The following is an 18,229-nucleotide window of genomic DNA, read 5'->3' on the forward strand; positions in this document are numbered from 1 at the left end:
CCCAGTGGCATAGCGGTTAAGTTGAGTGTGCTCTGCTTCAGTGGCCTGGGTTCACAGGTTCAGATCCTGGCCGTGGACCTACACCCCTCACCAAGCGATGCTGTGGAGGCATCCCACATACAAAATAGAGGAAGACGGGCACAGATGTTCGCTCAGGGCCACTCTTCCTCAAGCAGGAAAAAAAAAAAGAGGAAGATTGGTAACAGGTGTCAGCTCAGGGCCAATCTTCCTCACCAAAAAAAAAAAAAAAAACAAGCCTACAGAATGCTTCCCACTCCCCCACATCACTAAAGGCCTATTAACTGCTGTAACTTTTACTCAGTACATCACGTCTACCTTTCAACAAAAAAATTACAAGGCATGTTTAAAGGCAAAACACACAGTCTGAAGACACTTCACAAGCATCAGGACCAGAGTCAGATATGGCAAGAATGTCAGAATTATCAGAAGAGGAATTTAAAAAAACTATAATTAATATGCTAAGCATTTCATGGAAAAAGGAGATCGTGCAAGAACAGATGGATAATGTAAGCAGAGAGAGGTAAACGGACTCATTAGTAGACTCGAGACAGCAGAATGCCTTTGACGGACTCATTAGTAGACTGGAGACAGCTGAGGAAAGAAGTTTGGGGCTATAGCAATAGAAACTACCAAAGCTGAAATGCAAAGAGAAAAAAAATTGGGGAAAAAAAAAATATCCAACAACTGTGGGACACCTGCAAAAGGTGCAACATACACGTAATGGAAATACCAGAAGAACAAGAGAAAGGAGTGGAAGCAATATTTGACGCAATAATGACTCAGAGTTCTCCCAAATTAATGTCAGACACCAAATCACAGATCCAGGAAGCTCAGAGAGCACCAAGCAGAATAAACGCCAAAAAACTACGCCTAGGCATATCATAGACAAACTCCAGGAATATGAAAAATCAAAGATAAAAAAAAAATCTTGAAAGAAACCAGTGGAAAAAAACACCTTAGAAGAGAAAAGATAAGAATTATATCTGACTTCTCTTCAGAAACCATGCAAGCAAGAAGAGAGTGGAGTGAAATATTTAAACTGCTGAGAGAAAAAACCCACCAACCTAGAATTCTGAACCCTGCAAAATTATCCTTCAAAAGTGAAGGAGAGGGGTTGGCCTGGTGGTGTAGTGGTTGGGTTCACGCGCTCCACTTCAGTGGCCCGGGGTTCCCTGGTTCGGATCCGGGGCACAGACCTACACACTGCTCATTAGGTCATGCTGTAGTGCTGTCCCATATACAGAGTGCAGGAGGACTGGCGCGGATGTTAGCTCATGGACAATCTTTCTCAAGCAAAAAAAGGACTGACAAGATTTTAGCTCAGGGCCAATCTTCCTTACCACAAAACAAAAAGTGAAAGAGAAATACTCTCAAACAAACAAAAACTGAGGGAATTTGTCCCCATCAGACCTATCTTGCAAGAAATGTTAAAAGAAGATCTTCAGAGAGAAGGAAAATTATACAGGTCAGAAACTTGGATCTACAAAAACAAAGGAAGAGCATCAGAGAATAAGTAAGTGAAGGTAAAATAAAAATTATTATGTTTCTCAACAAATGTTGGAGAGGATGTGGAGAAACAGGAACCCTCATACACAGCTGGTGGGAATGCAAACTGGTGCAGCCTCTATAGAAAACAGTATGGAGAGTCCACAAAGAATTAAAAATAGAGATGCCCTATGATCCAGCCATCCCACTACCGGGAATCTATCCAATGAACCTGAAATCAACAATCCAAAGAGGCTTATGCACCCCTATGTTCATTGCAGCATTATTCACTGTAGCCAAGAAGTGGAAACAACCTAAGTGTCCCTTGACTGACGACTGGATCAAGAAGATGTGGTATGTATATACAATGGAATACTACCCAGCCATAAAAAAAGACAAAATCATCCCATTTGCAACAACATGGATGGGCCTGGAGGGTATTATGTTAAGTGAAGTGAGCCAGAAAGAGAAAGACAAACACTGTATGATCTCACTCATATGTGGAATATAAACCAACACATGGACAGAGAAAACTGTATTGTGGTTATCAGGGGCAATGGGGGTGGGCACAAGGGGTGAAGGGAGACATATATATGTGATGGACAAAGAAAAATGTACAACCCAAAATTTCACAACGTTAAAAACTATTAAAACATCAATAAAATTATTATGTTTCTCATTAATTGACCTAACAGATAATAGTTTATTCAAAATAATAGCAACGTGTTCATTTATCTATGCTTGTGTGTGTGTATATATATGCTTATGTATGCTTATGCTAAGTGAAATAAAGGACAGCAATGATTCAAGGGATGGGAAGGAAGAATTAGCAATATTTTGTTATTATAAGGTACTCACACTATCCATGAAGTGTTATCTAAAAGTGGACTTGGATTAGCGGTAAATATATATGGCAAGTTCTAAGGCAACCACACACACACACACAAATATTGAAATGCTAAGCAAAGAGTGAAAATGAAATCATATAAAATGCTCAATTAAAACCACAAAGGCAGAAAAAGCATGGAAGACAAAAATAAAAACAAAGAAAAAAAGACAACAAATAGAAATAGTAACAAATATGGCAGAAATTAATCCACCTATATTAATAATCACCTTAAATGTCAATGGTCTAAATACACCAAATAAAAGACAGAGACTGTCAGAGTGGATCAAAAGACAAGACCCAACTATCTGTTGTCTACAAGAAACTCACTTTAAACATCAAGTCACACTGTAGATTAAAATAAAGGGATGGAGAAAGATAAACCATGCTAACACTGATCAAAAGAAAGTGGTAGCTGTATCACACAAGGCAATTTACATACATACATTTCTTAACACCACTACACCACTACACCCTGCTAGTAGGTGCCATTACCAGCAGAAGAAACTAAGAACATGAAAGTGACATGCCCAAGGCAATACAGCTAGTAACTGGCCAAACAAGATTTTTTGCAAACTTCTCATTATGCATATTTCCAAACATACACAATAGAAGAAGCAATTAAAAAGAAGAAAGAAAGAAAAAGAAAGGAAGAAAGGGAAGGGGAGGGGAGGGAGGGAGGAAAAGAGGGAGGAAGGGAGGGAGGGAGGGAGGAAGGAAGGAAGAAAGAAAGAAAGAAAAAGAAAGAAAGACAGAGGGAGTAGCTACACTAATTTAAGATAGAGCAGACCTCAGGGCAAGGAAAATTATCAGGGATAAAGAGGGGCATCACACAATGATAAATGGATCAATATTCCAAGAAGATATAATAAGCTTACATATATATGCACCTAACAACAGAGCATCAAAATAAGTGAGGCAAAAACTGATAGAACTGCAAGGAGAAACAGATTAACCCAATATTTTATTTAGAGACTTTTAACACTCTTCTATCAGAAATGGACAGATCCAGCAGGTAGAAAATTAATAAAGACATAAGTAAACTCAAAAGCACCAGCAAACAACCAGATATAAAGGACTACTTCAACTACCAACAGCAGATTACACATTCTTCTCAAGCTCACATGGAACATTCACCAAAACAGACCACATTCGGGACCATAACACATACCTTAGCAAACAGCAATCATACAATATGTGCTTTCAGACTACAATGGAATTAAACTAGAAATCAATAACAGAAAGATAGCTGGAAAATCTCAAAATATTTAGAGATTAAATAACACATGGTCAATGAAGAAATCTCAAGAGAAATTAATATATTCAACTAAATGGAAATGAAAAATACAACTTGTGAAAATTTGTGAGATGTAGCAAAAGCAGTGCTTAGAGGGAAATTCATCCACATTGAGTGCACATATTAGAAAAGAAGAAAGATCTAAAACCAACAAGCTAAGCTTCCTTCCATCTTAGGAAACTAAAAAAAGAAGAGCAAATTAGACTAAAGTAAGCAGAAAAAAAGAAATTAGAGAAGAATTCAATGAAATTGAAAACAGGGAATCAATAGAGAAAATCAATGAAATCAAAAGCTGGCTCTCAGGGCCGGCCCCGTGGCATAGCAGTTAAGGGCGCGCACTCTGCTGCTGGGGGCCCAGATTCGTATCCTGGGTGCGCACCCATGCACCACTTGTCAGGCCATGCTGTGGCAGCGTTCCATATAAAGTGGAGGAAGATGGGCACGGATGTTAGCCCAGGGCCAGTCTTTCTAAGCAAAAAAAAAAAGGAGGATTGGCATGGAGGTTAGCTCAGGGCTGATCTTCTTTACACGCACAAAAAAAGCTGGTTCTTTGAAAAGATCATAAAATTGATAAGCCTCTAGCCAGGCTAAGAAAAAAAGAGAGAAGACACAAATTTCTAGTCAAAAATGAAAGGGGCATCACTATAGATCCCGTGGACATGAAAAAGATAATAAAGGAATATTATGAACAACTTGATGTCCAGAAATTTGATAACCTAGATAAAACTGACCTATTCCTTGAAAGAAACAATCTGCCAAAACTCAAACAAGAACAGAAAATCTGAATAAGCTGACAACTATTAAAAAAACTGAATCAATAATTAATAACCTTCCAAAACAGAAAATACCAGGGCCAAATGGATTCACTGGTAAATTCTACCAAATATTTAAGGAAAAAATTATATCAATTCTCTACAATATCTTCCAGAAGCAGAATATTTCCTAACTCATTCTATGAGGCCAACATCACCCTAATACTAACACCAGACAAAGACATTACAAGAAAGGAAAACTATAGCCCAATAACCCTCATGAACACAGAAGTAAAAATCCTCAACAAAATATTAGCAAATTGAACCCAACGATGTATAAAAAAAATTATACATCATGATCAAGTGGTATTAATCCCAGATATGCAAGGCTGATTTAACATCAAAAAATCAATTAATGTTATCTATCACATCAACAGACTAAAAAAAAAAAAACACCACATGATCACATCAATACATGTAGAAAAACCATTTGATAAAATCTAACATCCATTCATGATAAAATCTCTCAGCAAACTAGAATAGAGGGGAACGTCCTCAACTGGATCAAGAACATCTACAAAAAACCTACAGCTGACATCATACTTAATGGTGAGAAACTTGAAGCTTTCCCATTAAAATCAGGTACAAGGCAAGGATGATCCTTCTCACAACTCCTTTTCAACATCATACTGGAAGTCCTAGATAATGCAATTAGACAAGAAAAGGTATATTCATTAGGAAGGAAGAAATAAAACTATCTTTCTTCACAGATGACATGATCATCTATGTAGAAAATCCAGAGGGGAAAGAAATATTATCTAGTTAGGCCTTGTCCTCAGAAGAGGTACCAGTCTTCTTCCTTTCCAAAAGAGAATGGATTATTCTACGAAACTGCATGTTTCTAATAATTTGGTAATTTAACTTTCTTCAGATCAAATATTTTAATATTACATTTTCATAATAATGTTTACAAATAAACTAAACTCATTCTATTTGGTTATAATGAGATGGTTATGTTGTCAAGAAAATTCCCTTAATAAAAAAATTACATTATTAAAATAACAGCTATTTCACCAGGGAAAAGGAGTTCCTGCAATGCTGGTTCCAATAGCCAATGTTGCCCTTGCCTTATATGTTAGAAGACAGAACCAAACACGAAACTTACAACGCAACTGTCACTCATACCCATTATGCCCTGCCTCCTCTTTTCATTACGAAAGTCAAAAGCAAACTCACTGATTTATGTTCTTGATCCCTCTTGTCCTCTTTAGGACGTAAACTCCTAAAGTTACCTATTTTCTTACATCAATTTTTTCTTGTTACCTATTTTCTTACATCAATTTTTTCTTGTTCATTGCTCATTCCCATCAGCATACACCTTGACCTACCTCGCAAAAAAAAAAAAAATCTCAAACCATGTGAGGACAGGGAGGATATGGGAATTCTCTGTACTCTGTGCTCAATTTTGCAGTGAATCTAAAACTGCTCTAAAAAATAAAGGTTATTAATTTTAAAAAAAACAGTAAACAAAACAAACCCTTCTTTATCTCCAAATCACTATCCAACTACTGCCTCATTTTTTTCTGCTCCCCTTCATTGTTTAAGTTTTCAAAACACTTCTGCCATTCACTTCTTTTACACCTGGCTTCTGTCCTAACTTCACCAAAATTGCCATCAAGGTAACAGACTCTGCTTTCAAATTCAATTACTTCCTTATTTTGTTATTTTTCCTCCCCTCTTTTGATCTCAGGTAAATGAGTACATGAAATGGTTGGTTAATAAAAGAAAATTTCAAAGTAAAAATGATAGACTGAACACACGCATTTCCTTTTACTCCTCTTGAAACCCCAAAAAAACACCAAAGAGATTTTTAAAAATAGGATTAACTCATTAGGACAAAGAGAACAGAAGAAGAGATAAGAGTATCAAAATCCTGGAAGCTGGAAAGCAGATGGATGAATAGTAACTAACTTATTAGCAAATCCAAGAAGCTGAACTCCAACCAGGAAGTAATCTGATGCAAACAACTAGAAGGAGGAGGGCTGAAGCGAGACTGCCCCTCTCTGCTCCTAGCAAAAAACCAGCGATTTAGTCTGTAGATAGGGTGAAATAGTCTCTGGCCTTGGGGACAGCAGACAGGGTGGTGATACTGTACTAAAAAAAAAAAAAAGAATTAAGCAAATGTTTATATACTGAATGCTAGGACCCTTCCCTCTGTCCCTCACCCTCATCCCACAGTCAGCTCCCAGTCAGGCCTATACTTTCCAGGCAAAATATTTGAAGATTTTCCTTTGGGAAATCTGATGTAAGAGGAAAAAAAAAGATTAAAGCTATTGATATAAGGGTGGGGATGGGGCTTCCCGACGAAACACCAATGGTCAACAAGCCTACCTTTTCACTCAGGGCTTCTCATCTGCTTTTTAAAAAATCTTATATATAATAAAATATAGATCGTAACTACACCTAAGCATACAAACTTAACACAAAGAATAAAACGAATGTTGGGTTTCATCATGCTATGGTGTCCTTCAGATCACATTTGACTTCGACAGTGCAATAATAAAGAGGATTATTTTAGTAAAAGTATCTGAGTTTCATCTGTTTCCCTAAGTATCTCTTTTAACCTGTCACTATTTAAATTTATCCTCTTTTTTATAACATTTTTAATAATTGAGATACATTACACACAATATAAAATTCACCATTTTAAAGTGTATACTTCATTGGTTTTTAGTACATTCACTATTTTGTGCAACCATCACCATTATCTAATTCCAGAACATCTCCATCATCCCAAAAGAAACCCTATACCTATTAGCAGTCAGTCCCAATTCCCCTCTCCATCCATCATCCCCTGGCAACCACTAATCTACTTTTCGTCTCGATAAATTTGGCTATTCCAGACAATTCATATAAATGGAATCATACAATACATGGCCTTCTGTACCTGACTTCTTTCACTTAGCATAATATTTTCAATGTTCATCAATGAACATGTAAAAGTAGCAAGTAGCATTTCATTCATTTTCAGAGTTGAATAATATTCCATTGCATGGATATATCACATTTTGTTATCCATTCATCAGCTGATGGACATCTGGGTTGTTTTCACCTTTTGGCTACTATGAATAATGCTCCATCTGCTTTTTAGTGTCCTGTTCTTAAATGCGAGGAGACCACCAAAAATCATCAGACATCTTAAGAAAGAAGTTAACATCAAAGGTCTGTATACACTAAAAAGAACAGGAAAAAAGCAACTGGGAAAACAGGGACTATGCAAAGGGAGGAAAATTTTAACTAACTTTAAAATTATCTTTAACAAACTTTCGATAATAAAAATATACCATGTCCACGAAAAAACAGAATCCTATAAAAAGAAATACTCAAGGAAGAATTTCATGAAACTAAAAATATGCTAAAAAAAAAATTCAAGTCTTGGAAGTTGAGAAGGCCTCTAAGAAACTATAACAAAAAGAAAATGAGATAGAAAATGAGGAGATTAAAGAAACTTTAAGACATACAAGGTTTCAAAAATTTACCTGCCACACACCCTTTTCTGAGGAAACCTGAAGGATGTGTCTTACTCAAGTGAGGGAGTGACCAAGAAAGACAACCTGGGGTACAGGAAACAGAGATCCAGTACAGGAAAGAATACAAGCCCCAGGATGAGGATGATGGATATTTCAGAATAACCATCATAAACCATGAAGATGAAACTTATACATTACCACGTGTCTGCTCATGACAGACAAACACCCAAAAGAGAGTCTGAAGCTAATTAAGGAATAAGTATACAGAAAATTAAGTAAATAAAACAACAAATCCAGAGAAAACAAAGAGTTGAGAAGCAAAGGAAAAGTAGTTACAACATACTACATGACTTAGCTGCAGAAACCTTTTTACAGTCAAAACAACAATTATTGACCTAAAAATTACAAGACAACGTAGTGAGGATGCGGGAACAGGAAAGGTGTGTGTGTGTGAAGGTAGGGCTGGGAAGAGGGTACTTCCGGAAGCAGGAAACTAAGAGAAAAGGCCTAAACTGAAAAATTAAGCAGCCACAATAGTGGCATGTTATTTAGAAATATGGAAGTAAATAACAAAAGGATCCATTAAGAATCAAAAATGATTACCTGGGAGGTGAGGAGCATCTGTTGTTTTTTATAATAGACCTTACAGAAGTATTTGACTATTTTAAACTTTGTGTATGCACAAATGCAACTTGTGCTCATTGTGTTTTGAAAAGGCTAGGGCTACAAAAATGTCCTGAAAAGGAGGGAGTCTTAAACAGGAATATATCAATACCTCTTAACTCAGGTAAAAATAAAATCAGAAATATGTGTGTGTCCTAAATTCAAGGGCTATGAACGGCTTCTAAGCAATTTAGTGCTTTCCAGCAAGAATAAGGGTTAAAGAAAAAAATAAGCTTCAAGATAAATAAAATTTAGGGCCAGGCCGGTGGCGTAGCAGTTAAGTTCTCGCGTTTCGCTTCAGATCCTGGGCGGGGACCCACTCACTGCTCATCAAGCCATTCTGAGGCAATGTCCCATATAGAAGAGCTACAACTCTACAACTATGATACACAACTATGTACTGAGGCTTTGGGGAGGAAAAAAAAAAAAACGATGTTAGTGCAGGGCCAATCTTCCTCAAAATAAATAAATAAAATATAAATAAATAAATGAAACTTCTGTATTTTTCCCAGCTTAACTGTATACACTATTCTCTGAATTAACAAGTTTTCTGTAGGAAGAAAATTCTTCTAATACTAACTTAATATTTTACTTTGCTCTCACGAAGAGATATTTAAGACCCTTTGTCAATTAGTCGTTCCTAATGCTTTTGAAACACTAGTAAAATAAGTCTTAAAACAATGGCTAAAATTTAGGGCCTAAACTGATATAAACACATAAAGTGCATTTTAAAGATGCACTGATTCAAGCTTTATGAAAGCCATTTATCTTGAAAAGTATTAGCAATTCACTCGATTATCTTATGTAGTAGACTTGCCCCTTTGTGCAACACATTTCCTTTCCCCTTTCAACACACTAAGCTTGATCTTACTGTAGTATCTTTCCACTCTGCCTGGAATATACTTCTCATGGCCGATTCTTTCTATTCATTCCATTCTCAGTGTAAATACCATTGCTCACAGAGGCTGTTTGACCTCTCAATCTAAAGTTTGTTCTAAATCACACAAGAGCCCTTAACCCCATCTGCAATGATCACTTCCAGAAGCCAGAGGCCTTGTCTGTCTTGTTCCCACTTTACCTCCCAGGCCTGTAACAGCACTTGGCGTGAATCAGGCACCCAAATATCTGTTAAGTGAATGAATACACGAACATTTAGCTCAATGTTCTTGGTTTTCTTTTTAAGAGTCTCATTGTATTATCAGCTTTGTTTCTTCTTTTTAAGAAATTTCAAAAAGAAAAAAATCTTCCAACCCCTTACCTGCTTTGAGAACACCAAAAACATCCTTCAAAATGCAGTTGGATGCTTACACTAAAGAATTATTAGCGGTTTTTCTGAGGTTCCAATTTAACTGGGAATCCTGTATTTTATTTGCCAATCCTAGCCAGGGGGAGTAAGGAAGAGAGAAGAACCAGAATGGGATGTGTTAGGGCAGGTGAAGCAGTTAAAGGGAGACAGCAGCTGCTACAATGAGTAAGAAACTGGGAAGACAGATGTGGAAAGAGAAATTTAGGATTTGTTGCTTTGTGTTCAATGTAATTTACCCTCTGCTACTTCAAGAAAACTTCAGTAAAGGTCTACTTTTCAAAAAAAAAAAAAAAAATGCAGATGGGAGACTACCTCCTCTGAGACGTCTTCCCTTACCTTTGCATCGAAAAACCCTTTCCTCCTGTGCTACCACTGAACTTGGTACATTAGCACTTTGAATTCTGTCTGTAAGCTCCAGAAGGGCAGAGGTTAAGAAAGTGTTTCATCTGTATCACCAGCATCTAGAACACTGTCTGGTACAAGTGTCTGTTCAACACGAAAATCTAAAAACTACATCTAAATCAGAATGAAGTCAGTTATTGTAACTGTACTCTATTACTCAGCATGGCAAAGAAAAAAAGCAACTCAAAGTCTGGACAGGTATACAATTCAAACATATACTTACTGTTTCAAAAGTATTCAATATCATCAAAGGGAAAAAAACATTAAAATATTCTCCACAATCTTGAAATTTGACAGGCACAGGTCTTGAGATGGACTGACTCAGACTTGCTGGGGGCCCAGACTGATCAAACTTCACAAACATTTCGTATTTCCATTTTAACACCTCTTTAACAAAGGTGTCAGAGATAGACTGTGATGACAAGACAATGTTTACTGGAGAGGAAGTCAAAAAAGATTTGTTTTCACCAAAGGGAAGTTTGTAACCTTGTCTGTTGGAATTATTTGGAGTCTGAGAATGAAGAACATTGCAAAAACTCTTCACTTCACCCATCGGCTTTTGAGACACCAGAGAGACTGGCTGTGGTGCTTTAAAAATAGATTGTACATTTGACTTATTTTTTAGAACTGGTAGAAGTGCTGAGGTATTTTCCAAAGACTTGGAAAGATTAGCAATTCGTGAAGTACTACGTGAGCTAAAAATCTTAGCAGTGGAAGGTCTCGAACGTTTAGATGAAGAAACAGGCAAGCTAGGTTTACGAAATACATCTTCATCCGCTGCTTTAACTTCAGAGTGTTTTGAGCAGTACTCACCCTGGTTTTTCATAGTTTCAACACAATCTTTGTATTTACATTTTGTGCTACTCAAGGATTCCAATTGAGGTCGACTTATAGAATCATCTTCTACCTGAACAGCATGTTTTCCATGAACTACCTCAAGGAGTTTATCATTATCATTCTCCATTTGTGAACATAAATCCATATCTTCAGGATCATGTTGTGTTAAAAATATATTATCTTCCTCCATATCACTATTGGATTCAGGCTCTTGCTCTTTCAAAGTTGCCAGCTCTAAACGATGTACTGTTAGGTCACTTCCACCTAGAAGGTCCTCTGAAGTAGAGACAATTATTTCATTTGTTGGTATTCTTCCATTTAACACTACAGAATTACACTGGTTCAAAAGACAAGTGTCATCAGTCACCCGAGAAACATATGTTGCTTTCATGGGTTCTAGTTCAGAAGATGCACATTTTTTTAATTGTTTTCCATCACTGTCAGCAATTACCTCAGTTCCTCCTCTATTACGTGACCTATCTGGTTCTGGTACAAATATGTCAGAATTCCGTGCTGCATGTGGCCCTGCTGTTGTGGTATCTGTACTTTCATATTCTAAACGTCTTTGTTTATTTTGTTGTGATTTGGATCTCATGTGCCTTTGCAACTGAAGATCTTGATTCATAAGCAATTTCTTATTATTTTTGACAGAAGTCTGAGAAATTAATTTAGTCTTTTTTTGGGTATCAACTACTCCAACAGTTTTGCCATGGTGACGTAATTCAGCTAAACAATCTAAAGATCGCTGAGACAGCTCAAACGCCTTACGAGGAGCCTTTTTCAGACCAAGTTTCTCAGCCTTTAAAGTTGGTTCAGGACACTGGCGAAATTTCTTTGGTGGTACTATAGCAGGAGTTGTCCTACAACTTATGTAATTTGAACTTTTATTCTGCCCTTTTTTGGTATCTGAATGTGTTCTCTTAGGGGTTTTAGAACGCGGGACTTTCCTGACAGGGTTGGAATAAGTATGAGGCTTTGGAGAAGACTTCTTTAGGGAAACTGTAGCAGCTCTCTGAATACTTGAATTGGGAGTTGTAGTCTTTATGGCTGTACTTTTAGAATCATTTTCAATCAGATCTCTCTCATTATCAGACTGGTGTTCATTTCTGACAGAAGATGAACACCTTAAAGGATCTTCAGCCTTAAGTTTTTCAATTCGTTTTCTCTTAGGTTTTTTTACTTCAATTTCACAAAACTCCTCAACAGAAATACTACTAGTCTGTGGTTCTGTGTGTTCTTCAATGCCCTCTGATACTTGTTTAATAACTGCTTCAGATACATAATCTGTATCATAACCCCAATCATTTGTGATATCAGCTATAGGAGTCAAGCATGAATTTTTTTCATCCTCTTGAACTGAATTCTTGTTGTCTGGCATCTGATCTTGCCAAACTGAAAACACTTCGCATGGACTTTCAAACTCAAAAAACTGAGAATCAGATTCCTCAAACTGCAAAAGGGACTTTGTCTCTTCTTCCTTTATTAGCTTCTTTTCCACATTTGTATTAACTACTGATGTATGCTGCCCTGGACATTCTTTCTCAACACATATTTTATCTTGTTTAATGTGCTTCTCAAAACCCAGAATTCTTTCATCATCATCATCATCAGAATCTGAAATAATAATCACCTGTCCACGACAGGTTTCCCCAACATTATTCTGGTTAGCTTTGAAACATCTCTTATCATCTTTTACTTTTCTTTGTAGCTGGGATGAGCTTTTTTGAGCTGAATCTGATGGAAACTTAATAACACTGGCTTGAGCTATTAAAGACAATTTGTGGAGATCTCTGTCTATCTGAGAATCTGTTAAAGTGTCAGACTTCGGACTGATGCAAGATGCCTGTTCTCTCAAATGAGAAGAAACCTGATCAGTACTCTTGCTAATTTCCTTATCTCTTGATTCAAGTACAGTCATGGGATCTTTAAAGGGAGATGTTTTCTTCATGAAAGTATTGGTCACTTCTGTAAATGAGACCAAATCTTTATCATCAACATGACATTCTTGTATTTGACAACTGTTTTCATGGGAAGAGAAAATATCTAACTCTTCATTTTTTATTCGTTTCTTTTTCAGTAATAAACTGCTTTGTGATTTTTGTTCCCCATTTTTATCATCCAAAATACCATTAGGGTCTAAAGAGATATTGTGTATAAAGCCATCCCCTTTCTGACTTCCTCTATCTTTCCTTAAAAAGAAACTCTCAATGTTAGACCCAGTCAGGTTTTCCTCTAAATTGACAGCATTATTGACCAAAGTACTTTTCCTGTGTTGCTTCTTTATTACATGTGATAACTTAGCACAGATTTCATCTTTCTGTGCCTTAGTTTTTGAAGTTTGACCAAGAGCATCATCCTTTAAAGTGCAATTCTGTGGTGTATGTGAGGAATTCTCTTTTACAGACTTCTGCTTCCTTGTACTTTTAACTTCATCTTGAGCTCTCTCAGTGAAAAGGTTTTTACTACTCTGCTTTAAGCATGACTCAGGTGAGAGATGGTTTTCCAGTTTGATGTCTTTTATATCATTTTGCTCATTATCCTCTACAGTGTTACTTGCTTTGAACAATATACTCTCTTGCACTTGATATGCATCAGCTTTCACTGGCTCTTTAGGAAATGTTGGGCTGGAATTTTCCAGAGAGTGCATGTCTTTTTTAGACTTCTTTCCTATTTGTTCATTTTCTTCTTTAATATAAGATACAGGAGGCGTTTTACACGTAGGAGTCAGATCCACAGAAGTGCTACACAGAGGTACTTTGAATTTTATGTTTCTAATAATTTGCTTTAAACAAGTTTGTAACTCATGGGTTTCCTGACTAGTCAACCGCCAACCTAGAGATAAATTTCCTCGCAGGAATAAATTGAGCTTATCCCAGAATTGTTTACAAAGAGTTTGCTGCCCAAGCTGATAACCTTCTTTAAGGAGACTTCTAATCAGTTGCACACAAGCATGTTGTACAGAGTTAGATGGCACTGAATGCAATGACAGAGATGACATCACTGACGTTCCTTTGGAGCAATTTCCAGATGATTTCTCAGAACTTCGTGCAAATGCAGTGGTAGGAAGTTTGGCACATTTTACAACGGCTTCAACCCACTGCTGGGAACTAACCCACAGCAAATGCAAACATTTTTTATTTCTATGCAGTTCAATCACTGACACCAAAATTAGAAGAAAAAATTCAGTAACTTTGTCACACACACACAATTCAGTAACTTGGTCACACACACTATCTGCTCGGTTGAGGACATCTTTGACTTCGGAGTGCAGGTGATGAATAACCTCTACTATATAAGCCACACCCAAATCCTTAAGATCCATGAGGGACTGAACAAAAGGGATGAACCACAGAAATGTGCTGTTATGAACACGCATGTCTTGACCAATATCGGACTGAAGAACGGTGGATAATGTTTCCATTTCTTCATACATGTTAGGACAATAATCCGGGCAAATGGCTGACCTCCACCCTGAATCCTAAAATGAAAGAAATATTGACATTCAGATAAACCAGCACCATTCATGATAGGTTTCACACACAAGTTGTAAACAAGAAAATGTACTGCTCAATTTTCCTAGTTTGGTTTACCTATCCATATCCCCAAGAAATTGAAAACATAGTTCAATTTCGAGGTTAAGGTTCCATGAAAATGTAAATTTACAACATCGCCATGTACTCTGGCCTTCTTTCCATTAGATGACTTTGATTTCTAGTCATGTCACTTACCTCCCCCATCCCATAAATTTTCCACCCTTCCTAACTACACTTAAATTAACCTTCCAAAGTGTGCACACTGTAGTTAGAGTCCATTTTTTTCCCCACGCACAATACATCTGTTCAATCAGAAAGCCTTTACGCAGTGGTTGATTCAGAATAACTACATATCACGAAACCAGTATTTCAACCAATTACGTAAAACACTGTCTACACAATATAAAGGCAATACAGTATCATCTGAATTCTCAAAATGTTTTATACCTTTTTGTTCTTTTCAGGATTATAATTGTATACAATCTGGCTGCAAGTCCCCGTATCATTCAAATATAACTCCGGTTCTAACTTGGTCCTTAAATATTAAGAATAAATAAAAATTACTGAAATGAAGGAAAAAAAAGAAAATCCTATTGTTAAGTCAAATTACAACAGACTTCCTTATAGAGATTATTTTTAAATCTTGACACATTAACTAAACTAACCTTACACAGCTGTTCCGTATATTCTGAATCTCTCTATTGTAGCTCACGTTGTTGATAATAGTTTGAAATGCCTCAATAGGATCAATAAGTTGACCCCAGACCTTAGATCCAAGGCGATCCAGAATCACCATGAAACAGTGTAATGCTGGCCAGAAAGGATCCACACTATCATCTGAAATACAATGGAGTAATTGCTGAATTATGAAACAATTAGAAAAAGGTACTAGAATATATTGAGAAATAAGAATTCTTTATCTGGGTAGTAACAAAACAAAGCAAAGCAGCAAGTAATTTAAAATGCTGCCAACTACAGGTTTTAAAAAGCTAGCAAAGTTTTAAATTGTTCTTGCATTTTTTTCAAGCAATACTATACACTTTTGTAAGACATTTTTTAATGGGGAACAAATTGAGATAGTCTAGATGAACTCAACTTTCTCATCCGGTTTGCAACACCCGAAACAATCTTTCCTACTCAGCTCAACTTCTCCCAGAACTTTATACTCTCATCCTTCAGTAAACAACAAAAGTAGAGGAAAAAAGAGAAAGAAAAACTTGGTATTTACAGATCTAAACAAAATCCAGGATATAAGAAATTCTGGTTTAGCATGACTCTGAATTGTGTGTGCCATCTGGCTGGCATGAAGGACTGAATCCTTGAGCTAATGGGTAAGCAGAGACATACACCCTTCATCCATCCATATCTCAATATGGCTTTGCTGTTATCTACCTTTCATTCAATTGGCAGGAATTCCCATTACTCACAAGCTCTTACCTCCAGTCCTTTCCCACTGCTCTATCAGATATGCAGTGGCAAAATAATGCCCTACTCAAAGACTTTCAATTGCTCCTCAATGTCGTCCAAGAAAATTTAAAGGCTCAGTCAAGTACTTACAAGATCTCACTCTATTGTTTCTTTCTAGCTTTATTTTTCACACCTCCATAATATACCCTACATCCAGCAAAACAGATAGCTGGCTTTGTCCCAAATAAGAACCAGAATGGGGGCCGGCCCCGTGGCGTAGCGGTTAAGTGCACACGCTCTGCTGCTGGCGGCCCAGGTTCGGATCCTAGGCGTGCACTGACGCACTGCTTGTCAGCCCATGCTGTGGCGGCGTCCCACATAAAGTGGAGGAAGACTGGCACGGATGTTAGCTCAGGGGCAGTCTTCCTCGGCAAAAAGAGGAGGATTGGCATGGATGTTAGCTCAGGGCTGATCTTCCTCACAAAAAAAAAAAGAACCAGAATGCCCTGACTATTAGCACCACCTATCAAAACCCTATCCATCCTTAAAGTCCAACTCAAATGCCTCCTCCTACATCAAACATTCCCTGGCTATTTAATCTTCCATAGTATTCTTCTGAGACAAGTGCTCTAACTCACTCAGCTGCTGCTGTTATTTAGTCATCCTAGAACTTGCTGCTTTATTTCCCTCAGGGCTGTTAGACTCTACTTTTTTATCATAGTTATTTGTGTAGACCTTCTCACATACTTTATCCTCTACTGCAGCTGACACAATGTCTTAGGTCTAGTAGACTCTCAAATAAGGAACGAAAGTTGTCAGCTAAAGACAATTAGTAAAGGTTTCTTAAAGAGGTGACTAACATTTGAAGAAGTTAGGGGAGCTGGATTACAAAGAGGACAGAAATATGTGCAAAGCACAGGGAAAGAAATGAACAATATATGTAGTAAATGCTGGTAAATGAATTAGTAATAACCTTAAAAAGGAATAATCTAGCAAGAAAATATGTGATCAAAAAAAGAATAATGTTTATATACTTCTTTTAGAATCTCTCAAAAATGAATTTATATCCACAGTGAAGTTGCCTAAAGAGAAGTGAAGGTGGGGAAACAATTATATTCATTATGTTTTCACAGGATCTGGCACGCTCGGTTCTTTACTGATTCATTCCTCCACAAAGAAGACAAACACTTACCTAAGCACAGATCCTCCCTGATCAGCTTGATAAAACCATGAGCAAAAGCAAGGTGGGGTCTAATAATAAACCTGACTACAAGTTTGAGACTCTATTTTCTACACTATCTTAGCAGTGTCGTCCAAGAGAACTTTCCGTGATGACGGAAATGTTCTCTAGCTGCACTGTTCACTACAGCAGCCACCAGGCATATGTGGCTACTGAGTACTTTAAGTACAGCTAGCGGAACTGAAAAACTGAAATTTTAATTTTGTTTAATTTTAATTAACCTAAACAGCCAGACTTGGCTAGCAGTTACCATGTCTGACAGTGGAACCCTACAGAACCAAAGTGAAATGGAGAACCAGGAAAAAGGGAGACAGTGGGACAGAGGAGGCTTTCTCCACAATTTTAACCACCATGTCATCAGAAATTTATCTCCTATAGGTTCTAGTCTTGATTCTACCACTAGCTGGGTGTTTCAACACGAAAAAGTAATTGAACTTCCCTGGGCTTCAGTCTCTTCTTTTATGAAAGTAAAGTGCTGAATTAAACTCTAAAGGTCCCTTCCGATTTAAAATTCTGAATCTGTGACCTAAACCATAAAAGGTTCGCTCTTCTTTTCTTTACACCATACACCCAAATTCTTGCAGTGACATTAGCATCTTAAAAGTGTATCATCATCACAATATTCAAAAGCATTCAGCAAATAAAGTTTATTACCATCTGACTGTCTCTCCATGGTGTGAAGTATTGATTGCATAAAATCATTTTGTTTGTCTGAGCCCAGCAACAGTGAATCCATGGCTTGCTCCTCAAGAATGGTCAGCAACATGCAAATACCTGTAAAATCATTTAGTTTTCTTGAACTGATTAAATAACACTGTTCTAATGCCTTCTCTGGTTTGGGTGGCAAAAGAGCAACAAGGCAGTAAGAAG

At 37.1% G+C, this 18,229-nt stretch overlaps 1 protein-coding gene across 7 annotated transcripts in view; it reads right to left on the reverse strand.

The window, feature by feature from the left end:
• The window catches only part of SETX (senataxin), an 86,186-nt gene that overhangs the window by 44,500 nt on the left and 23,457 nt on the right, over positions 1-18,229 (reverse strand). For all 7 annotated transcript variants that reach the window (XM_058524352.1, XM_058524350.1, XM_058524351.1 and 4 more), the window contains 4 exons: positions 18,014-18,133; positions 15,378-15,549; positions 15,160-15,247; positions 10,566-14,657 (listed from right to left, as the gene is read on the reverse strand). In XM_058524352.1, the coding sequence (XP_058380335.1) occupies positions 10,566-14,657; positions 15,160-15,247; positions 15,378-15,549; positions 18,014-18,133 (4,472 nt within the window). The remainder of the gene's footprint in view (positions 1-10,565; positions 14,658-15,159; positions 15,248-15,377; positions 15,550-18,013; positions 18,134-18,229) is intronic.

This window comes from Diceros bicornis, chromosome 28 (assembly GCF_020826845.1).
Source record: "Diceros bicornis minor isolate mBicDic1 chromosome 28, mDicBic1.mat.cur, whole genome shotgun sequence".
NCBI classification, from domain to species: Eukaryota; Metazoa; Chordata; class Mammalia; order Perissodactyla; family Rhinocerotidae; genus Diceros; species Diceros bicornis.